This window comes from Myxine glutinosa, chromosome 1 (assembly GCF_964187855.1).
Source record: "Myxine glutinosa chromosome 1, kmMyxGlut1.1, whole genome shotgun sequence".
Classification (NCBI taxonomy): domain Eukaryota; kingdom Metazoa; phylum Chordata; class Myxini; order Myxiniformes; family Myxinidae; genus Myxine; species Myxine glutinosa.
The window spans coordinates 163,405,999-163,431,194 of NC_136261.1; the positions used below are offsets into that span (position 1 = coordinate 163,405,999).

Here is a 25,196-nt window from a genome sequence, read left to right on the forward strand (position 1 = left end):
TGAAAATCGGTGAAAGTTACCAGAATTGGTATGCAAAATAAGCTTGTCATGACACTTGCTATTTTTCATACCAGCAACGGTACCCGCCCTATGGGCGGGGCTTCAATTGGGAAGCCCAAATGGAAAGGCAAAGCATCATAAATTGAAGGCTTTTTTATTTTAAATGATTCATATAAACATCCGTTGAATCATATCACACGCAAATTATCAAAATCTAAACAGTACATGGCGCCCATTTTGAAAAAAGATTGAATTCTGCAAAACGGAAGCGGCCGCTGCCACGTCTTTCTCAGTCGCACGTTTATGTGTGAAGAGTGCGTGCCGAATCTGTAACACGGAAGCGGCCGCTACACCTGTTTCTCAGTCGCTTTGCACACGCTGCCATGTTACTTCGGAGCCGCACGTTTATATAGGAAGAGTTCGTCAGGAGTCGATCTTCTCTCTCCTGGTACGTAGAATAAACAGTATTTGTAGAATTTCAACAAAAGCCACATCACTGTTCATATCGGTAAATTATATTCCATAGTGTTTGGAAAAACTGGAAAATTGGAAAATTTGAAAAATTGGAAAAACAATATAGCCTATTTTACTCAAGGGGGTCTCAGAATTACCCACCCAAAATATCGTTGCGATCGGTTCAGCCGTTTTTGTGGTACCTTCGAACGGACGGATGGACATTTGGTGAATTATAGTAAGAAGAGAATTGGCATTTATTCCGTAAGAAAACGTTTTCTTCCTGCTTATTTGATAGATTTTCACTGATATAATTTTTGTTGTTGCTTTGGAGGCTGGAAACCTGCATAGTATTGGTGCAGCATGTTTCAAATTGTGTTGCAGTTGGTTCCTTTGTGTGGAGTCACTTGACACAGCTGATGGAAACAACCGATTTGTTGAAGACTGATATCAAAAAGATGCTCACACCAGATTTGCTGAGCAAGGATTTCAAACTTGAGCCATGGCGTTATTCTTGGTACAATGATGCCACTGTATACTCTGGTAAGCACAATGCTTAAAATAATCCATCTTAGGTGGTTGACTGCATAATTGTCCATGTTAAGCTGTTAAGCTGTTTCTGAAAGTAAGAGACAAGGATTTGGCAGAACGATTTCCTTCATAATGATGATGACTGTAACACCATTCCTATTCTCTATTCTATTTTGCCTGTTCTTTATTCTACAGACTTGGCATTTAATATGGAATATTTTTATTTTCTTGACTTGGGTTTACTTTCTTAACTCAGTATATCAATCTGGTGAATTTCTTTCACACTTTGGTGATTTATTTGTTAAAAGAACCATGTCACTGATTGTCTGTCACAGCAAGAAGTCAACAACAGGATTATATCACAGGTGGCGTGGCAAAATGTACGGACAGGTGCATTTGATGATTGGCTTCACAGTCGGGTATACAAGGGTTGTTGCGTTCTGTATTCGTGGAAAACAACTGCTGCACGTCTCCAAAAGTTATTGCCGCTTCCTCTGGAGATGGTCCGTCAACTCGACAATGCTGTTTGTCATGGAGTGGTGGCTTTACGAAATTACGGCATGAAACAGCGTGCTATTGCTCGGCAGTATGGCATCACTCAAGGTCAGGTGTCAAAGATCCTGAAACGAAATGCTCAGAGGGATGTCCCTACTCCAATACCGAGGCCAGGACGTCCCCGCAGAACCAGAAGGAGGGATGATCGCCAGCTGCACCGGTTAGTCCGCAATGGTCGTACCAAGTCAGCTAATCGGCTTAGGGCTGAGTGGCAGCAACTGACAAATGTGCCTGTATCCAGAAGGCTAGTCAACCAATGACTGTTTCAATCAGGCTATCGTGCCAGGCGTCCCCTGAGAAAGCCACGCCTGACCAGACAACACCGCCAGCGCTGATTGCAGTGGGCCAGAGAGCACCGTCAATGGCAGCCAGGACACTGGAATCACGTGATCTTCAGTGACGAGTCTTGATTTCTGGTCTATCGTCAAGATGGCCATGTCCGAGTGCACAGACAAGTGCATGAAGCCTACAACAAAGATTGTATAGTGCCAAGAGTCCAAGCTGGAGGTGGTGGGGTGACCATTTGGGCTGCTTTTCATGCAGGGTGCAAAACTGACCTGGTTGTTCTGAATGGAAACCTGAACCAGTTCAAGTACAGGGCCATTCTGGAAGAAACATTGCTTCCATTTGCTCGTGCAGCCTTTCGAGGAAACTTTGTCTTCCAAGATGACAATGCACGGCCTCATCGTGTTCGCATGATCTAACACTTTCTTGCTGACCGTGGTGTAGAGCATATGGAGTGGCCTGCCATGTCCCCGGATATGAATCTGATAGAGAACTTGTGGGCAGAATTAACGCGTCAAATCGACTACTTGGACCAGCAGCCGACCCCTGTGCGTGAATTGCAGCAGGCTATTGTCACTGCATGGCAAGCGATTCATGTCCAAACCTTGGCAAATCTCGTGAACAGCATGCCTCAACGTGTATGTGCTCTCCTGAATGCTCGTGGGGGTTACACGAAGTACTGAACTGTAATTTTACTGTCCGTAATCCCAGTCGTAATTTAACTTTTGTTTTTGTTAAAAAAAAATTTTGGCTAATGTGCAAAATAAAGAGATACTTCTGGAAAACGTAAATAAGTTTAACACAGTACTGTCCACGCATTGAGTTCGATATCAGTTTACATCACTTTCAAGGATCAATTTATTTGTTTCAAAATGTCAAATGTGGTTTTTGTTTCTTTTAAAGGTCACATTAACAAAATCTAGAATAATTTCAACATAATTCCAATTAACTTTTGGTTCCAAGACATCTTGAAAAGTAAGTTCACCCCCACAAAAAAAATATTCCATATTAAATGTCAAGTCTGTATATAAGAAAATAATAGTCCTGTAAAAAAAAAAAAAAAAAAAAAAAAAAAATATATATATATATATATATATATATATCTACTATATAAGAGAGACGTCTGTGTGTGTGTCTGTCTGTCTATCTGTGTCGCTACTTTTCTCAGATATGGCTGAACGGATCTTCGTCAAACTTTCAGAGGTTTATCAGTGAGTGCCTGGGAGTGTTTTAGCCCCCCCCCCCCCCAAAAAGATCGTTTTTTTGGACTTAAAAAAAAATCGCTCGATAGTGCCGAAGCTTTTAAAAATTAATGACAGTTATATACAAGTACACATTCGCATAAATAAATACAAAACATTCACCAGACATTTGAATACAAATAAATCAAACAATTCTAGAAGTGTACGAATTTGGTAGTACCACTTCTTCTTCTTCCTGATCGGCATCACACTTAACTCAGAAACGTGAGCCACATTCACCCACCAGCATATACATGAACCCCCTTCATCTCCTGCCTCCCCCCCCTCCTCTCCCCTCTTCTTCCCCCTCCACTCCCCTTCCCCCCCTTTTCCCCTCTCCCTCCTCCTCCCCTTAACCTTCTCCCCCCCTCCCCCTCTCCCTCTCCCCACCTTCCACCCCTCCTCTCCCCTCCCCCCCCCCCCCCACTTAGCAATGCCGGGTACTTCTGCTTGTGCTATATAAGAGAGCCGCTGGTCTGTCCGTGTGTGTGTGTGTGTGTGTGTGTGTGTGTGTGTGTGTGTGTGTGTGTGTGTCGCTCACTACAATGTAGAATATCTTTCCACTCCCCCTCCACTCCCCCCACTCCCTTTCTCACCCCTCCCTTTCCTGCTAGCACCTCCCCCCCCCCCCCCCCGTAATGCCGGGTATTCCTGCCAGTATATATATATATATAGATATAGATATAGATATAGATATAGATATAGATATAGATATATATATGTATAGTATAGTCCTGTATATAAAACAAATAAATGTTTATAAATTTTATTTATATAGTATAGTCCTGTATATATATATATATAGATATGTAAATTAAATTGAATGAATAGGATGGAAAGGGTATGACATAAAACATTATGACTTGTAAAATATTGACTATTTGTAGGAGAATAAAAACATTCATTTGAATTATATCAAGTGACAGTGAAATGTTTGATGCAATATGTTTTTAAAAATAGTTTCAGTTGTGATTTTGTTTTGTCATGCAGAGCGCTTGGAAGCTAGTGCAAATGTTGAAACATCTGCTGTGTTTTCTCCGAAATCATTTATACCACGTTCACTGATGATTAATTTTACTGTTAATGTTCTGGGAAAGTCCATCAACCTTTTTGAGGTGAGTCTTATGGTTATATTTTGTTCCCATGAAGGTGGTATTTTGGAACAATTTTTAATATCATTGCTGATTACAACAGTGGGAGTGCCTTCTAAAAGTTTGCCTCAACAAAGACAGAGTTGTGAATTTGTGGCTGTAAAAGAGCCTTGGACTTGGGAAAAGTCTTGTACAATGTAGTGTAATCAATCTCCATTGCTGTATAATTGTATTATCAAATTTATAATAGTAATCACTCCTATAATCTCACTCCAAGGGATTTCCCTTTGCAGTGAGTACGTTCCTGACTATGAGGTACTGTATTTTGGAAGCCATTGGAAAATGGTGTGTGAAATGGATTTTCTGCATTTACAACAGCATGGTGTTATTGTGAAGCCACCAAAAATCTGCACATCATCATTTAACGGTTCCTCATTTTATATCAGTACTAGCATGAAATCCGTTTTCAAAGGGTAGTTATTTTTATGATCTCACATTGTGTGAAATGCTATCTATCAATAGTCTGGATTGGTATAACATACACCGTCCTACCCTCTGGAGAGACCCCATAAAAAAATATTGTAATATCAATTCCAGTTCTTGGATGCCTCCATAGACCCTCCCCCCCCCCCCCCCCAAATATTTTTCTGGCAAAATTACTCCCCTGCGAATACCTTTCATCTGAGATATCTCGTGTGAAAAAAACCCCTGAAACCCTGTAAAACCCTGGAAATTTATTTTGTGGAGCCAGTCTCCGCTGGGAGAAAGCCTACCCTCCTCTTCTTCCCAACTTCTTTCATTCTACCTTTGTTGTCTTGTTCTCTCTTGTGTGTCAGTCTCCTATAGTCCGGCAGATATGTGAAGAATTGTGGTAGAATTGTGCCTTTGATGATACAAGCATGAAACTTGGCACACAGTTAGGGCATACCCTTACAGTGAAATTTGGATGTAGGGGCATTCCAGATTTCTCCTTGGCCCAAAATGGCGGCTAAGAAGGACATATTTACCTATTATTTCAGACTTGTCATTTGTGCTGCTATTGAAACACAATGTAATGAGCATATTATAAATTGTCATGTACATGCTATGCAATACCTTCATACTGGGTTCAAAATTGGAATCTACGGTGGCCTATAAGGGGCAGAACAAATGGTTTACCATTGCAATAGACAGGACTGGTCTAGCGGTTTAATTATTTAACTTTGCATGACTATCTGATTTCTCCTGGGTGTAATTTTGGTTCAATACCTTTATATGAACAACTTTGATGTAGCTTTATGAACTTTCCTATCATAGACTAGGTGACTATAAGGAACAATGCAAGGCTAGTGAAAAGTTACGAAAGCGAATTACTATATTTATGATAATAATGTATGTATTTCTTTTTCAGATGATAACTTGACTGCACTGCACCTTCGCTCATTGACTGTAGTAGCTACCTAGATTTGGTTCCCAATTTGTATATTGATTGGATGGTGGTGGTGGATAGTGCTTAATTGACAATGGCCAACAAAAATTTCAAGCTATTAGACCCCCAAAGCCCTAGTACATCTGGAACAAACATGCCTTATCTGACAGATTGGGAGAAGTGTGTGTTATGTCAGGAGGTCACCGATGAGGCCCTTGCCTGTCCAGCTGATTCCAAGCGAACCACAGGGTCCGGATACCAAACTCTTGCAGATTATCTCCTCACCTTCAGCCAGATGGGCTGCCTGCCAAAATCTCTAGAACTGTCCCGCCTGGACGATGGTGAAGGTATCCAGTCAACCTTCCAGAGCCACAAGGCTAAGTGGCATGATTCATGCAGACTGAAATACAACAAAACTGAACTGCATCGGGCACAAAAAAGAGAAACGTCTAGTGAAGAAACCGCAAGTGTCTCAAGAAAGTACACCCGTCACAGAGTACATGTAGACCACACACAGCCACAGCCTGAAAAGTGTTTCTTTTGTGACAAACCAGCGGGTACTAATTCTCTGCGAAAAGCTTCCACCTTCGACCTCGATAAACATGTCAGGACAGCTGCCCTGAAACTAGGAGATCAGGCACTTCTTGCTAAACTGAGTGCAGGTGACCTTATAGCACAAGATGCACAGTACCACGTGAAGTGTCTGGTGTCACTTTATAACAAAGCAAGGGCCACAAGCACAACACTGAATGAACAAGATGATATCAATCACGGTATAGCACTTGGAGAGCTAGTGTCCTACATCGATGATGCCCGCACAGATGCTCTTGTGACACCAGTGTTCAAGCTGGTAGACCTAGCAAGACTATACACCACCAGGCTGGAACAGCTTGGAACAGTCTTGACCAGGCGTGTCCACTCCACCAAACTCAAAGATCGAATCATGACATATTTTCCAGACCTAGAGGAGCACATGTCCGGTCGAGATATTCTGCTTGCTTTCAACCAGGATGTTGGCTCAGCCCTTCAGAAGGCATGTGATCACGACACTGACAGTGATGGAGTTTGTCTTGCTAGAGCCGCAAATATAGTTCGTAGAGACATGTTGAAAATGAACTCAACATTTAGTGGTTCATTTGAAGCCCACTGCCAAGAACATTCGGTACCTAATTCGCTTGTATCACTAGTTTCTATGATCTTGAATGGTCCTAACATCCAAGAGCAGTCAAGCCACTCGTCGGTATCAACACCTACTCTCACAATCTCACAACTCCTTATGTTCAACAGTTACTCACGCCGCAGAGAGAGTAGCAGTACTGCCACGTCCACGAGGCACAGTCACAATCGGGAGACTCCCCTGCCTGTGTACCTGGGCACCCTTATCCACACAAAGACTCGAAAAAGAGACCTGGTTGATACTATGTTCAACCTGGGTCTCTCGATCTCCTATGACAGGGTGCTTAGCATCTCCACGGACTTGGGGAACAGAATCTGCCGTTTCTTCCAAAATGAGGGTACAGTTTGCCCCCCTGAGCTAAAAAGTGACCTCTTCACAACTGGGGCAGTGGATAACATTGATCATAACCCCAGTTCAACAAGTGCCCACGACTCCTTCCATGGCACTGGCATTTCACTTTTCCAGCACCCAAATAGCGATAGCCGTGGAGTTCAACGGGTAAACCCAGATGACACATCAACAACAGATGCACACCTGCCACAGTCATACACCATCGTACCTCCTGTTGTTCTGGGTAAATGTGACCCACCGGTACCCAAGCTAGCGGGTCCCAACAAAAGCAACTGCCAACTCATCCCTGAAGCAATGCAGATTGAGTACAGGTAACTGATTATTGTGTTTGAACTGTGGACAGTTATATGTGTACCTAAATAACCAAGACTTGTTAACTTGTGTGGACTTGTTTGTTCTTAATTGTGTTCATTATCTTGCATTTTGACAGGTGGCTGGAGCAGATGGAGAAGACAGTGCTATCTGACACACCACTTAAGGGAGACGAGACAGTATCATGGGCTGGATACCATGCCAGCAAGCAGTCTATTCCAGAAGAACCAGAGTGTAGTGTGGCCTTAACTTCATTGCTGCCTCTCTTCTATGACCAGGCAAAATCTGTGGCAATGATTCGTCACTCCATGGATGTCATCAAGAAAGCAATCGATATTCTGAATCCAGGTCAGATCCCTGTAATCACACTTGATCAGCCACTGTACACACTTGCCAAACAGATCCAATGGAGATGGCCAGAAACACACGGAGAAGATCACTTCGTCATGGTCTTTGGTGGACTCCATATTGAGATGGCAGCATGGAAAACCCTCGGTGACCTTCTGGATAGCAGTGGGTGGACAGGCGTTCTGGTGCTTGCAGGGGTTGCTACAAGTGGTACTGCTGATTCCTTCCTGAAAGTGACCCATGTGACACGCACACGACGAGCACACCAAGTCACAGCCAGTACTCTCTATCTTCTCCTGAAGGAAGCCTACAGCCAGTACACCAGTGGACTAGATGAGGGACAGGATACGATACCACTAGATGACTGGTGCGGTGAACAAGCCAATGCAAGTCCACAGTTTCAGTTCTGGTTCCTAATTATGCAGCTAGAACTGGCAGTCCTGATCTATGTGAGATCCGTCCGTGAAGGAAACTTCCAACTGTACACTGATGCTCTGACCAAGCTTGTACCATGGTTCTTCACCTTGGGACATACAAACTATGCCAGGTGGATCCCAGTTCACTTGCGCGACATGGTGACACTTGCAACAAAGCATCCAACTGTATACGCACAGTTTCTGGCAGGAAACTTCACCATGAAGAAGACTACACGTGCATTCTCTGCCATAGCCTTAGACCAGGCACACGAGCAAAATAATGCATTGGTGAAAGGTGATGGAGGGGCTGTAGGTCTTACGGAGAATGCTGCAGCTTTGCGCCGATGGATGGTGTCTGGTCCAGAGATGGCCAAACTGATCTATAAGTTCGAGGCCACAACAGAAAAAAGAATTAGGAAAACTGAACTAAAACACCATGAACAGACAAAGCACACGCAGGTAGCCTTTGCTCGAGATGTGAGAGCACTCACCCGTGTCATAGGAGAGATGGGGAACCCATTCTGTGACGACAGCAAAGATCTCTTGGTGCTAGACAGCAGAGACCTGGCAGACCCAGCAGTCATCAACACCCTTTACCAGATCGAGAAGCTGGGAAAAGAACAGTATGACACATATGTGAACGAGAGGCTTGTACATCAGACAAAGCCTATCACTGACCCAATAAAAAGAAACAATCTCCCTCTCTTCAGCCGACCCCCAGTCAGAGAGAAGTCAAGAACAGAGTTGAAGGTGGTATCTCTGAAGAATGACTGCGTTCTGTTCTCCAGGCTGTTTATTGCATCCCAGACACGGAATGGAGATCTTGATGAATTCTTTGCACATGAAAACCAAGCTTGTCCCCCTGCATTGTCACAAATGGGCAAAATCCGGCTTGGAACCAAGTCTGATCTGGTTGGGTGCTTAGAAGATCTGATCACCTCACGGGAAAATGATGATGTAAGCCCCCCTGTTGAAGTCATGATCCTGGATGGAGCAGCCATCGTGAACATGCTGGCACCTCGTAATGCGAAGACCTTCTCTGAGTATGCATCACTAGTATTCTTGCCATACATCACATCTCAGATACAAAATAAGAGCAGGGTTGATATTATCTGGGATGAATATTTCCCAGACAGTTTGAAAGCCGACACCAGGAAGACGAGGGGTAAAGGCACCAGGAGACGAGTTGAGCCATCTAGTTCCATCCCTCGAAACTGGCAGGCCTTCCTTCGCATAGACGAGAACAAGGTGGAGTTGTTTGACTTTCTAGCAACGAGGATAGCAAACATTGAGACTGACAAGCAAATCGTCACCACAAACCACAAAGAAGTTTTTTGTACACAGCCACGAGATGTTACTGGTCTTTCCCCGTGTAGTCACGAGGAGGCAGATACAAGGATACTACTCCATGTCCAAGATGCAGTCAGACAGGGCTATACCAAGGTGTCAATCCGCACAGTGGACACAGATGTTTTGATCCTTGCAGTGGCAGCAACTGGATATCTTGACATCGATGAACTCTGGGTTGCTTTTGGCACAGGGAAGAATTTCAGGCACTTGGCAGCTCACGAGATGGCTGTGGCACTGGGACCAAACAAGTGCCGAGGGTTGCCATTCTTCCACGCCTTCACTGGGTGTGACACCGTGTCCTGCTTCGGCGGAAGGGGGAAGAAAACAGCATGGGAAACATGGAAAGCCTATGATGAGGTCACCTCAGCTTTCTGCGCACTGGCTGCCACACCAACCATTTCAACTGCAAATGACAACATGGATCCACTGGAGCGTTTTGTTGTTCTGCTCTACGATCGAACAAGCAGCCAGGAACATGTTAACGATGCCCGCAAGCATCTCTTCACCCAGACTGGTAGATCAATAGAGGCTATCCCACCAACGCAAGAAGCCCTCAGACAACACATCAAGAGAGCTGCCTACCAAGCCGGCTTTTGTTGGGGCCAGATGATGATTTGCGCACCTGAGCTCCCATCGCCAAGTGAATGGGGTTGGAAACAGAGTAATAACGGCTGGGGGATATATTGGACAACCCTCACAGAGGCAACTGAGGCATGCCGACAATTGATTAGATGTGGATGCAAGAAGGGTTGCAGGAAACAGTGCAAGTGTGTTAAGGCCGCACTCCAGTGCTCAGCTCTGTGTCACTGTGCAGGGGAGTGCACACGATAGTATACAGGAGGAGTAACACACCTGTTACATATACACAAACATGTGGAAGACTGTTTTGTAGACTGTTTTATAGTGAAAGTCACTTCCACAGCGTTAATGTGGCATTTTCACTTCATTTCCATTGTGTTTCTGGAGTTTGCTCAAAATAGCTCAAAAAGTAATTATTTTTGTAAAGAATAAGGACCAAATAAATGTTATGTGAGTTTGTTGACATTTAATTATGATCTTACAACCTGTTTACGTGAAAAAAACATCATAGGTGTGCTTGAGCAATAAGTAAATCTAGTTTTATAGACATCGGTACTGTGTATCTTATTATCCGTAAACGGCCATTTTTAAAATGGCCGCCATTTTGTCCCTAGGAAAAGATTTGAATGCCCCTATATCCAAAAATCTTCCTAGTAGTATGCTCTATCAGTGTTCAAAATTTCATGCTTGTATCACCAAAAGCACAATTTTTTCACATATCTGCTGGGCTACTAAAGATTAGTTTAAGTATGTATGATAAGTTAGTATCCTACCCTATTGACTCCATGTGACCTTCAAAACATCTGGCTTTATCATTATCGTGATCAGTGACAAAAAAATCTCAATTTAATGCATTTTAAATTGAGGCTGTAACACAACAAAATGTGAAAAAGTCAAGGGGTGTGAATACTTTCTGAAGGCACTGTATAGTCATAGTGTCTTACTATTTTGAAAATCTTTGCTTCCTGTTATCACCCTGACCCCCTTCTTTTCAATGTCACATATCTTGAAATACCCTGTTGCAAATAGGTGGTTCCAACTATTTTTTTATGGGGTAACAATATTTGACATGAACTGCTTCATTGGAGTTCAACTATTTGTTCTCTTATTATATAGTTCTCCCAAATTGTATTTGTCTGCCATTTTTGTCTGGCAGAATACATGTTCATAAATCGTCATTTTCTTCTTTTTTTTCTAACCTCAAATTCTTCTTCCTTTTCTTCCATTACTCTCCTTCTCATTCTTATCATTCTACCTTGTTCCTTCTTTAACCTATCTATCCTCCCTCTTCTTTAAAAACTTTCTCCCTTCTTTTCTTTCTAATTTCTCTAACATTTTTCCTATTTCAATTTTTGTCTGCCATTTTTTTTCATGTAAATTCTATTACTCTCATTTGAAATTATATTTTTGTGTTGTGACATTATGACGTCATTTTATCTCTATTGTGTTTTACTTCATTTGCTCTAATTCTTTCTTTCATTGTTTTTGGGTTTTTTTTGGTTATTATATTTTTCACCGATTTATTTTGAATTGACTTTTTATTGGCTCAAACTCTCAATTGTATTGTGAGGTTGATTGCTTAATAAGATTTTTTTTCTTTCTCATTCCATTGGAAGATGCATGCAGTGCATGCAATAGTATTAAAATGTAAAATTAAAAGTCATGAATCAAGTGTCATTGAAGTGACTCTTTGTTCATCTCTTTTAATTGTACAAATTTTCACGGATGCATTGCTTCTTTCAACTGTTGTTTCAAATGTTGATATTGATCAAAATATCATTTTCTATTCATTAATTAACTTCCCCCTCCCTCCAGCTTCCCTCCCCCACCCCTACTCGTGTCCACTTGTACATTTATTGAATTGTTCTCTTCCTTTTTCTTCATCCTCCACTAACAAGCTTGAGCAAACAGAGGCTTGGAAGCAAATTCTTGGCAGTCTGTGTTTTGCAAATAAATTCCCAGCTTTGTGAAATCTATTAGTTACTGCATTGTAACTTAGACACTAATACTGGAGATTAGAATATTTTGCATTTTGAATGCTGGATGTTAGATGTTCTAGTGATGTTGTGTTAAGGGATTTTCAATGGAAAACTGGTAAAAATTGCAGAAGGTTTCAGTTTCAGCTTGTTATGTAAATGACTTGTCTGATGCATCACACATGAAATGCTCATCATTGGATGATTACTGATGAAATTACAAGCGCTTGTGGTTTTGAAGTGAAAATTATTGGCTAGCTGTTTAGAATCGTTGTTCTTTTGTCATGCACTTTTGCAGGTTGGAGGGCATGTTGAGAACCTGGAAACTATGTTGGAAAAATATTTTCCGCACAATAAAGAGAAAACCCAGAAGAGTGTACATGGGGAAAACCCACACCGGCAGAAAAAATCTTGTGTACATGCAAGGACGAATAGGAATTTTTTCCCCCATTTTACTGAGAACGGAGAAGTAAAGCATAGCTGTTTAACGAGCTGGAATGAAGTATTTCTCAGGAATTCAAGCATGAACCATATAATTTCATCAACCCAGCCTACGGTAACTATCAAATGTGATGCAACGTATTCTCGTTTTGATAAGTTGGATCAGCCCCATCTGAATCTAAGTGGTGTATGACATTCTTTTAACTAACGGAATGAATACTATTTAAAAGCAATGTCTGAAATACATTTGAGATTTAGAATAGAGAATAATTTTGGCAAATTGATTCGTGTTTGTTCATTAGTGTAGTTTACACAATTTATGTCTTTTTTATTAATCAACCTTGAAAATGATTTTGATTTTGTTGAAATAAAATGCTGCCAATGATTTGATGCTTTCTTATCATTTGAACAGGAGTCGAAGAAAACGGTGGAAAAGGAATTATTGTCTTGTTCGTTGGGGTTGAAAATCTTTGGGAATGAACTTTCATACTTCGAATGTCAGAATTGGTCTCAACGAGCAAAATACTACTCGTTGAATTTGGCTGACACAGCAATAAAGTTTCTCAAGGTGGGCTTACTCTCTCTTCCTTTTGTTTGCAATATTATAATCACTCCATCTTGAAGAGTTTTGTATAGTCATTATCAAATAATAATGCAGTTAACTTCATCATTTTTTCTTTTTATGTACATCCTCTAGGGTGAGGTTGTAGAGTTTAAAAAAAGCAACCTCCTGTTAGCTGAAGAAGTGGTGTTTCCTACTATAGCTGGACTTCCACTGCGACTTTCTGTAAATGCCTCCTCCTTTTTGGATGCGACATTACAAGGAAATGCTGATCTGAGAAGTTTTGCGAAGTATTTCATTGAAGGACACATTCGACCCACGTAAGATTTGAAGCCCTCTATTTTGGAGGTTATCTTTTCTTTATGGTTCCATGGAGTGGATTGCGAACTATATATTGATCAAACCTGCGACTAAACTTGTATATAATAACAGTTTTAAAGGAGCTTTCCTTTTCAAATCATTGTTATTTTAAAAAGTACCGAATGAACTGTCTGTGTATGTCGTTCATTCATTTTTCCACAAATATTTGCAATCCGAATAGATTGGTGACATTTATTTTAAAAACAGGGAAATCCATCATCACACTAAAACATGCAATGTTCTGTCTGTCTTTCTGACTGCAATACATTTGGTCATTATTTATCCAATTTCAACCAAACTTGACAGAAAGACCAAGTGAACTCTGTGTTTGCCTCAAAATCTTGTGTTCCAAACCCATCTCTCTCTGTACCCACCGTACGCAGTCGTACCCAGCTGCTCCTAGACTCTGTGTCCTTCTCTCCTGGCAAGGTGGAGAAGTTTCTGTCAATCCTCGACTCTGATTCTGCAACTGGACCTGACGGCATCAGCCCATGGGTCCTTAAATCCTGCTCTGCCGCTCTTTCACACCCTCTCTCTGATCTCTTCACCCTCTCTTTTGCTCAAGGTCGTTTGCCTTCAGCTTGGAAATCAGCCAACATTACCGCTGTACACAAAAAAGATGCAGAAACAGATCCTTGCAACTACAGACCAATCAGCCTGCTCCCAGTCATCAGCAAAGTCATGGAATCCATCATTGCTTCGGATATCAAATCCTTCCTCTTCTCCAATGGCTTTATCTCTGATCATCAATTTGGTTTCAGACCAGGTCACATGCTGCTTCTGCTGTCTCAACAATGGATGGAGGTTTTCAATGCCAAACAGGAAATCAGAGCTGTCTCGCTTGACATATCATGTGCCTTCATTACGGTCTGGCACCCCACTCTGCTCTCCACACTTTCCTCCTATGGTATCAATGGGAATCTCCACGCATGGCTTGTGGACTTCCTCTCTTGTTGTAGTCAACGTGTGGCCCTGAATGGATTTCTCTCATCTCCTCTTCCTGTTCAGGCTGGAGTTCCCCAAGGCAGTGTTCTGGGTCATGTGCTTTTTCTGGTCTTCATCAATGATCTCTCCGACTCTCTGGAAAATCCTCTCTATCTCTTTGCTGATGACTCCACTCTCTGCCGCTCCATACATCCCTCAGATCGGCAGTCCGCAGCATCCTCACTCTCTGCAGACCTGGTCAAAATCACAGACTGGTCAAACAAGTGGAACATGTCTTTCAATCCTGACAAATCTCACACTCTCACTATGTCTCTTCGAAAAGACCGCCTGGACAACCCTCCCATCTACTTTCTCAACAATCCTCTCCAAGAAGTTCTGTCACTGAATCTCTTGGGTCTCACTATCTGCCATGATCTTTCCTGGGAAAAACACATTTCCAAGCTGGCCTCCAAAGCCAGTCGCCGACTGGGCATTCTCCGTTATGCGAAGTCCTTCCTTGGCACACCTGAGCGCCTCACCACATACAAGGCTTTCATCAGCAGCTCAATGGAATACCAGCCCTCTGGGCTGGTGCTCCTGCCTCGCACCTCGCTCGGCTTCACGCTGTTGAAACCAAAGCTTTCAGAATCGTTGGAATCTCCCGCGATGAAGCCAATTGTGAGGGTCTTTCACTCACTCACTGCAGGCAGGTTGGTGGTTTTTCTGTCTCCTACCGACTCCTCTCTGGCCTAGCCACCCCAGCTCTGTCTGTGCTCTGTCCCCCAAGTACTCCTACAGGTCCCACAAGATCTGTCTGCAACGCTCTTCTGGTGAAACTGCCAAAATCAAGACTCTCTGCTCACCTTCACTCTTTCATTACTCTTTTCTCCTGCTTCTGGAACAAACTCCCTCACTCTCTTCAATCCCACTCACCCCCCCCCCAGGTCTTTAAAATAGCTGTTCACCACCATCTCTTATCTTCACCCATCCAAAACCTTGATCTTTTCTACCCCTGTTAATTCACGCCAGATCCACTTTTCTGAAATACCGACTTCTTTCCTGGAAGTCCTAGCAGTGTCCATGTGTTTTTTTTCCTCTCCCACCCCACACCACCCTTCCCACGCCTCCTCCCCCCAAGCCCTCTACCTTCCACAGATCTCCCGATGTCCCTGCTCTCAAATGTTGTGCTTGTGTGCTTCCCCCTCTCTCCCCATCTTGTCTCCCGCTCCCTTTATTTCGTCTTATGTGTCGGTTTTTTTTTGTCATTAATGTTCGCTCTTACACGAGCCTCGATCTTGTATACAAAAAAAAAAGAAGTGTCACACAATGGAGGTTGTCGTGACTTAATTTGCCCCCACCCCAAGGGGATTTTCCCTGCCAAGGCGATTGTATGTTGATGTGTATAGCCGTATTAAGATAGCTTTATCGTGGCGTTTTTCCAAGGCAGTTTTTAATAGCAAAAGTAATAACATTTATGATAATGGCATAATATTAATGTTATTTCAAAACAATATTAATACTAATAATATCTAATAATACTCATTAAGTAATTAATACGAATAAATTAATTAATTAATACTAATATTATTAATACTAATAATACCGTATCCCTGCGCATCGTAAGAGGCAACCAAGGGTTGGCATCAGGAAGGGCTTCCGGCCATAAAAAAAACATTGCCTCAAATAGGGAACCATGATTGTCATGGGGCTCGCAAGGCTAACCCCCGCTCTAGCGGGGAAAATGGCCTTAAAACGATCATTCATATTTCATTCATTAATACTAATAATATCCCTTTTCCCCAGGGGGTTTCCTCCTTTAACAAACGACATGTTAACATTTATAAATAGCCTATCGTGGCATTTTGTGGAAAACCCTCACCAGAAGTAAAAATATTTTTATAAACCACAAACACGTAAGATTACCTTTTAAAACAGTCGCGACTGCTATTTTACGCTAAACTGAAATAAATTTGGAGGAATCCGAACATCTGTGAGGCAATCTCTACTTATCCTGTCAGCGAACAGACCTGAGCATAGATCTCCTGTAACCTAATATACACCACAAGGGTTAACAGCACGACCCTTTCTGCCACTTCCGTGGCATTTTTCTGTGGCATTTTTCTGTGGCATTTTTCCAATGCCGTTTCTAATAACAAAAGTAATAACAATACTTTTGTTTTTAATATCAAAAGTCATAACAACACTATTGATAATAACATACTATTAATGTTATTACAAAACAATATCCCCCCTCTCCAAGGAGTTTTGTGACTTGCGATATTGTTCTCCCTCCCAGACATCCTTACGGAAGTAAATTTTACAATAGGAAATTTCATAATGGTGAGGCACGGTTTGATTCTTTCAATGACCTGATCAACCATGTTGTGATATTATGTGTGCCTTTCTGTACGACAAGGTTACACTGGACCTGAGTGGTGCAGCGCTCTTTCCAGTGCCTCAAAATGACCACATATCTTGCAATACTTCAAAATACACCCAATAATTTGGTAGTCTAGTTGCAATTTTGGTTCTCCAGCATAAATTATTTTTCCTTGATCAACCTCAAACATGATCCTATTGTGAATATGACAAACCATGTCACCTTTCTTTTTTCGGCAGCATGACATGGTGGGTCTTAGTTTCTATTCTGTACTGGGCAAGTAATACTGTGCCCCATATGTTGGCATAGCATCTCAGCGAAACTTTAGCATTACAGTCACTATTGCTTTCATAGTAAAGGCAAACTATTATGACTCACAATTAGGGGTTTCTGAGAGAGCCTCAAATCGAGAACCAGTCAATAACCAAGCTGACTGAGTGGTAGTTTAATCTCTACCAGAACTAGGCAAGTCCTCCAACTACCTGTAAAAATTAGTCAAAGCCTCATTTCAAAAAGATCAGACAAAATAAATCTTCAGTGTTGACCCACCAAACACCCCCAAAACATTATTACTGAAAGTCTTGTTGGTTGGGACAGCGGACTAACTTAATAACTTAAACCGTAAATAGTTGAGGCATGGGCAAGGAATTGCAAAGGCTGCACTCATCAAGGTACCAAGGAAAAATAGTTTTGTTTTTTTAAATATAAATGAGGGAAAAGGGCAACACAAATGTAAACAAGAAAGAGCAATCAGAGATTTCAGACCCTCGCCAGGACCTGTTTTTTGTGGTTTTTAAGGCTTTTGTGTTAAAAGGAATATGGCGGCCGAATCACGTGACCGGTGATGTCATTATTATTTTTTCCTCCACCAATTTGTCCCTAGATGACGCTCAAGAAAGTTCATCTTGATCGGATGAAGTTTTGTACTTGTCGAATTATGACATCATAATGGAAGCATCGATGACATCATCATTAACATATTTTATTCCCTTTGGAGAGTTCTTTACAATCAGCCATGTCTCAATTTTTTCTATGCAGCGCTTTCGGAGATATAGAGGTGCAAAGGTTTTCGGTTTTTTCCAAGATGGCGCCCATACCACATGACCTATAACGTCATAAGTATCATTAAAAAATTATACAGGTGGTGTTTGGTGAAAATTTCCTGTCAATTGGAGCAACGATTGCAGAGAAAATCACTTTTTTTTGTGCAGACAAACAAACAAACAGACAAACGGACTCAAACGCAATACCCTCTCCTTTGGTGAGGGTAAAAATAAACACAAAACGAGAAAGGAAGTACAAAATTCTTCACATGGCTGAAGACTATGCCAAAAAATCCAGGATAAAGAGCAGGGAGAAATATATTTGAAACCACAACAAGGAAGACAAACAACCAATCACAAGACAAGAAACAAAGCAACAAAATACCGACTTGGTGTTGGGGGTGGGTGGGGGGCAGTTTTGGTGTGAGTTTGAAAAGGAGAGTTGATGGGGTGAGGTAGGGTAGGGGTCCTCCGGTCCTGGACCATGGAACAATATACTTCGACCATGTAAGTGCTTTCCTCAACGTGGGATGGATTCACCCCCACAAATTGAGCTGACATTCTGTCCCATGAGGGATTATAGCCAAAGGACACCTCTTAACTTGCATGGTGACCATGAACATGCATGCCACACCAGCACCTGCTGCAAATGTCTTGACCAACGGGGTGCCCTGTCACAGCTGTATTGACCCCCATTATGCAGTTAACAACGTTTCTGAGTTGTACCCGGGAAATAAGATATTAAAGTTAAAATACAACTTACGGGTCGCTTGCAGTCTGTGAAAGCCACATAATTGCCCATTGAAAATTACAGTGTCAACTGCTAAACTTTTCACATGCTAAATTGTAAAAAAAACAAAAAACTTTATTTATGATTAGTAATTTTATGCGATTGTTTTTTTGTTCTTTATCTGCTTTTCACACCATGTTTTTTTTGTTTGTTCTTGCAGAGCTCAGGTCCAGGTGTCAGCTCGAATGGGGGTGGAGGGGGAGATTGGCAAAGCAGCCTTAGAGTGGGTGGGCACTACACGAACAAGTTTTAACGTGAAAGGTGGCTTGAAAATGAAGAACAGAAACGACTTCAAACTTTTCCTTAACACCCCAGAGAAGCAGATAGAAGTCATCAAAGTCAGGTTGATTTATTACTTTTTCAGTCGATATTTACCTTTTTTATTGTTTAACCAGACTCCTCTGGTTAAACAATAAAGGTTGTTGCTTCCTTCTTGATGCTCAGCATTTAAAAGGATAGAGCATGTGCAAACAACCACAAGTTGGCAATACTAGTGCTAGTTGGCAATACTAGTTGGCAATACTAGTGCAGGCATTGATGGGCTTAATGACCTACTCTTGTGTTGAGGTTTATGTTTCAGGTGACGGTAATTGTATAAAAGCATCTCATAAAACCTTAATACATTAATCATTATAAACGTTTATTTGGAGCAGATTCCTGATAATATACTGCCTCGTTTGCAGTTCCAAGTTTTACATGGTGAGTGGAGATGAAAGAAAGCCAATCGTAGACACAAGAGCCAAGCGCAATGCGGCAGGCCAACAGTATTGCACCAGCAGTGAATGTAAGAATGGGTGTTTATGATGTTTTTCATTCACTGGTCTGAGCATAATATAATGTCAATTATAATGATTATTTAGATTTTAGTGGGAAGAATGCCATATACATTTGCTTGTGTACCTAACAGATGCTGACATATTTGGGTGGAAGCTGTGCTCTCAGAGGTCCTATCCCACCTCAATGTCTGGCAGTTTCTCTCCACTTGCTGGCCATGCTGTTGCTTCACTACAACTCCAAAAGACTGATTTAAATTTGCAGAAATATATGTTGGAAGGCAAATACAATTTCCAGCCACAGGTATGTTGATTGTAGAAATGGATAAATGGGAGAAAGAAAAATGATGTTCCTTTTACAACCATTCATGCAATTCTCTTTACTAAAGCAACAAGTAGGAAGTGACCATTCTTAGGAGTTGTTTCTAAAATTAGTGCCCCCTATTGGTTTATTATTTTAGGGTTTTTTTCCCTTCTTTTTCTGCCAATTTCCGAGCTGTATCTTGGAGCAGCTGGGATGTTGGGAATGAAATTTTGCAACAATAATGGGAATATAAAGTATGTGGTATTGATATAATTTTTTGACGACTTTTTTTTAAGGTCATGACCTAATTATAGACACCATAACTCGACTAAGGTTTGTCTGATCAGAACGAAATTGCACTCCCTAGATAGCCGAGAACAAGGCACATTTACTTTTAATTTACATCATGCCCCTCTGAGTTAAAGGTCAAGTTATTACACCTCTAGACGTTCTTCTCCATTTTCTGCCATGACTCGGGGACCCCGCCCTCTTTGCCCCAACCTTAATGTGGACTTGGGAGGGCGGAGGGATGCTGAGTTGGAGTTTGGAGAGGGGAAGGGATGCAGACTTGGATATGGGAGGGGGAAAGATGCGGAATTGGAATTGGAATTGGAGTTGGAAGGAGGGGAGGGATGCGGATCTAGAGTTGGGAGAGGGAAGTGATGTGGAATTGGAATTGGAGTTGGGAGAGGGATGTGGAAATGGAGTTGTGAGAGGGGGATAAATGCGGAATTGGAATCGGGAGAGGGGGGAGGTATGCCATATTGGAATTGGGAGAAGGGGGAGGGATTTGGACTTGGGGGCGGAAGGATGTGCGCTTGGAGTAGGGAGGGGTGGAGGAGGGATGCGGACTTGAAGAAGAAAGGAGTTGAGGACTCGAAATCTCCTTTTACATGAATGGAATTTCCACTAGTGCCCGCCATTATGCTGTCAAAGGACATTCCTGTCAAATTCCATAAATATTCCACACTCTATTGGGAACTAATTCCCTTAGAAAAGCCTGTGGAACTGGGTTGTCTGCTAGCTTATATATATACCGGTATATATATATATATATATATATATATATATATATATATATATATATATATATATATATATATATATATATATATATATATATATATATATATATGTACTCCATGACCAAAAGTATGCGGACACCCCTTCTAATTCGTGGATTCGGCTGTTTCAACCACACCCATTGCTGACAGGTATATATAATCAAGCAGACAGCCAGGCAATCTCCATAGACAAACATTGGCAGGAGAATGGGCCATATTGAAGAGCTCAGTGACTTTCAATGTGGCACTGTCATAGGATGCCACCTTTCCAACAAGTCAGTTCGTCAAATTTCTGCCCTACCAGAGCTGCCCCAGTCAACTGTAAGTGTTGTTATTGTGAAGTGGCAACGTCTAGGAGCACCAACAGCTCAGCTGCAAAGTGGTAGGCCACACAAGCTCACAGAACAGGACCGCCGAGTGCTGAAGCACGTAGCGCGTAACAATCGTCTGTCCTCGGTTGCAACACTCACTACCGAGTTCCAAACTGCCTCGGGAAGCAACGTCAGCACAACAACTGTTCATCAGGAGCTTCATGAAATGGGTTTCCATGGCCGAGCAGCCGCACACAAGCCTAAGATCACAATGTGCAATGCCAAGCGGCAGGTGGAATGGTGTAAAGCTCGCTGCCATTGGACTCTGGAGCAGTGGAAAGGCGTTCTCTGGAGTGATGAATCACACTTCACCACCTGGCAGTCCGACGGAAGAAGCTGGGTTTGTCGGATGCCAGGAGAACGCTACCTGCCGAATGCTACCTGCCATACCGAATGCATAGTGCCAAGTGTAAAGTTTGGTGGAGGAGGAATAATGATCTGGGGCTGTTTTTCATGGTTCGGGCTGGGCCCCATAGTTCCAGTGAAGGGAATTCTTAACGCTACAGCATAGAATGACATTCTAGACGACTGTGTGCTTCCAACTATGTGGCAACAGTTTGGGGAAGGCCCTATGCTGTTTCAGCATGACAATGACCCTGTGCACAAAGCGAAGTCCATACAGAAATGGTTTGTCGAGATCGGTGTGGACGAAATTGACTGGCCTGCGCAGAGCCGTGACCTCAACCCCATCGAACACCTTTGGCATGAATTGGAACGCCGACTGCGAGACAGGCCTAATCGTCCAATATCAGTGCCCCACCTCACCAATGCTCTTGTGGCTGAATGGAAGCAAATCCCCGCAGCAACGTTCCAACATTTAGTGTAAAGGCTTCCCAGAAGAGTGGAGGCTGTTTTAGCAGGAAATGGGCGACCAACTCCATATTAATGCCCATGATGTTGGAATGAGATGTTCGATGTTTGGGTGTCCACATACTTTTGGACTTGTGTGTATATACACACACACACACACCTGATATCACGTGTATCATCCTTAATTCGAGGTAACAACCGACCCATATAACTCCCTGCTCTTCTAGTCAAAAAAGCTGTATAAAGCAACCAAGAAAAGTTATACGCTGTATTTATTTGGTTTTGGCTATTTTTCACTGTCATTCTTTTATTTTTGCAGAAAACATCCTTCTGTCCCAAACTGGTAGACATGCATTTCTTCCTGGGAACACCTGGGTCGAACATCAATCGAAACATTTCATTGGACGTGCTGCTTAACTGTCCTGATATGAAACTGAAGATAAACTTCATTCACCCACAAAAAACAATAAAGATTTTTGGTAAGATCGTTTATAAACATGTTCTGAAGCTTTGTAAAATGCTGCATGAAGTAATAAAAGGCATTGGACTTCTAACTGAAAATGTGTCAGAGGGTTAGAATAGGATCAACAAAACAAAGTGATGGGCAAAGATCGGTGTTCCAAAATCCCGAGCAAAATAAATAGGGACCATCTCCACTCTTCGGTTTTTATTATGTCTATAAGAATGATGCAATTTTTGATCACTGAGGTCATCAAAAAAAAGATCTAGCTATTTGTTTCATCCTCTCTTGGTTTGATGCAATGGAATTGCCAGTGTGTTGCAAGAAAATACGGGAACGACACTCGGTAGAGAGTATCCCTCCACCAAGCTGAACAGTTTACGTTTTGTATCCCGCTGATAGATCATATCTAGATCCGGACCTGAACCAAAATCGCATATCTTGTCCTTGTCACCAAACCAACTTATCAACCTCGTTTTGTCATAATGCGTCCACAACATTTTGATATATTGTTACGTTTGTGGGGGTACATGAAGGAAACCCATAGTAAAGGTAGGACTGTATAATTGTAGAATGGACCGTGGACGCATAGGAGAAATCTCGATGCACTTTAGTCGGGAAACTGTAGCTTCAGATTGTTTGTGTGTCTTCACACGAGGGGTGAAGCAGTGATAATTTCTTTTTTTTTTTTTGTATACAAGATCGAGGCTCGTAAAAGAGCTAACATTAATCACACAAAAAGTCAAACCGACACACAAAACACAAAAAATAAGGGGAGCGGCAGACAAGATGGGGAGAGAGGGGGAAGGACACAAACACAACATTTGAGAGCAGGGACAACGGGAGAAATGTGGGAGGGCGAGGGCTTGGGGGAGGTGGGAGAGCTATAAAACATGAACACTGCACGGACTTCCAGGAAAGAAGTTGGAATTTCCAAAAAGTGGATCTGGGGTGAAATTAGCGGGGGTAGAAAAGATCAAGGTTTTGGATGGGGGAAGATAAGAGATGGTGGTGAACAGCTGTTTTAAAGACCTGGAGGGAGGAGTACGATTGAAGAGAGTGAGGGAGTTTGTTCCAGAGGCGGGAGAAAAGGGGAATGAAAGAGTGAAGGTGAGCAGAGAGCCTAGATTTTGGCAGTTTAACCATAAGAGGGTTGCTGGCAGATCTTGTGCGACCTGGAGGAATATTTGGGGGACAGAGCACAGAGAGAGCTGGGGGAGCAAGGCCGGAGAGGAGTCGGTAGAAGACAGAAAGACCAACAACCTGCCTGCGGTGAGTGAGTGAAAGGCCCTCGGAGTTAACTTCATCGCAGGAGATTCCAATGATTCTGAAAGCTTTGGTTTCAACAGCGTGAAGCCGAGTTCGGGATTAAGGTTAGTTTTCCCCAGTATGCGATTTCCCTCTAGTTTTCCCTAGTATTTTACATTTACAAAGCCGGCCAAGAAAACCCCCATTAAACAACATTTATCACCAGCGCCGGCCCTATGTACACTCACAGCAACTAAGCCCCGCCTAATGGGCCTAATAAGGAAAAAGGCCATGCCCCCAGAGTGGTACGATGGGCGTGGAAGAAAGAGCCGGCAGGCCATGCCCCTGAATGATGTGATTGCCCGGGAGGGCATGGGGTGATTCGGAAAGAGCTTTGCCATTGGTCGGTGTGACGTCATAGAGAAACTTCGAGAGAAAAAGAGGAAGATTGCATCTCGTTGGGTCCTGCTTGAATAAGAAGCTGCGCCATCTTAGCTGTGTTTGGCCGATCGTGAGCCGGACGGAGTTGGGAGTGCTTTTGTGGCACCACGAGGAGCAATAAAGGCTGCAGTTTGTGGGGCTCTTGGCGCTTCGGATAGAGTGGAGAGCGAGACAGGGCCGTCTACACAACTTGCCTCACGACTTTTGGTGCCTTGGGCGCCATCTGTGTGCTTCCTCAGCCTCGTCACCACCACTCTTTTCAAAAAGGGCCATTTGAGGCCAAAGCTGAGTGCTGGACGGCCAAAAAGGGATTTCATTTTATTTAATTATCTTTCCCTTGTCTATTGTTTTTGAGTCCGTGTGTGGAGGTACCTGAGTTAGAATTTTAGTTTTACCTCAGCCTTCATTTCCAGTCTTTGATTTCTTTTTATTAAATCATATTTGTTGAATTTTCCTTGTCATGTTTACTTGTTTGTGGTTTTGGAATAAACCTGTGTGTTCCGTTCAGGTAAACGTTCGCCTCCCTTCATTCCACGTGCGCCAAAAGTACCGCCATTTTTCAGATTTTTTCTGAATCTGAAAGTTATTCAGTGTCTCAGTTCAGTGTCTCAGACGGGGTGTCTCAGTTATCGGTCATCCAGCGGTCTTAACCACTGGCGACTGGACAATATCATGCTATAGATCATTTTGGCCCTATCACTCCATGGGGAATAATCACTTAGAAATAGAAAATATATATATCTGGATGTGGATTCGGATCTTCAACAAAATGGAAGCAATTCCTCCTTATCACACACCCAACCTGTCCACCAAAATTCGTCCGAATCCGTCCAGAACTTTTTGAGATATCTTGCTCTATATCGGTTTTAGCCATACCACTCAATGGTGAATAATCACTTAAACATTCTCTGATCCGGATTTGAATCCTCCCCAAAATTGAATCAATTCTTTATTGTCACACACCAAATCTGTCCACATAGTTTTGGCTGAATCCATCCACAACCTTTTGAGATATCGTGCTATATATCGTTTTTGGCCCTATCTCTTAATGGCAACGAATGACTTAAAACGTTGTCGTATCCAGATTCGGATTTTCCCCCAAATCGAATCAATTCTTCCTTATCACACATGCAACCTGTCCACTAAATTTCG

General features: G+C 42.4%; 1 protein-coding gene across 1 annotated transcript in view; it reads left to right on the plus strand.

Moving 5' to 3' along the window:
• Positions 1-25,196, plus strand: part of LOC137431291 (uncharacterized) — a 96,021-nt gene that overhangs the window by 29,546 nt on the left and 41,279 nt on the right. Inside the window, exons 4-12 of the mRNA XM_078771211.1 lie at positions 838-996; positions 4,056-4,180; positions 12,372-12,629; positions 12,927-13,082; positions 13,212-13,396; positions 18,734-18,916; positions 19,257-19,357; positions 19,481-19,650; positions 22,215-22,374. Coding sequence (XP_078627337.1) covers positions 838-996; positions 4,056-4,180; positions 12,372-12,629; positions 12,927-13,082; positions 13,212-13,396; positions 18,734-18,916; positions 19,257-19,357; positions 19,481-19,650; positions 22,215-22,374 — 1,497 coding nt within the window. The remainder of the gene's footprint in view (positions 1-837; positions 997-4,055; positions 4,181-12,371; positions 12,630-12,926; positions 13,083-13,211; positions 13,397-18,733; positions 18,917-19,256; positions 19,358-19,480; positions 19,651-22,214; positions 22,375-25,196) is intronic.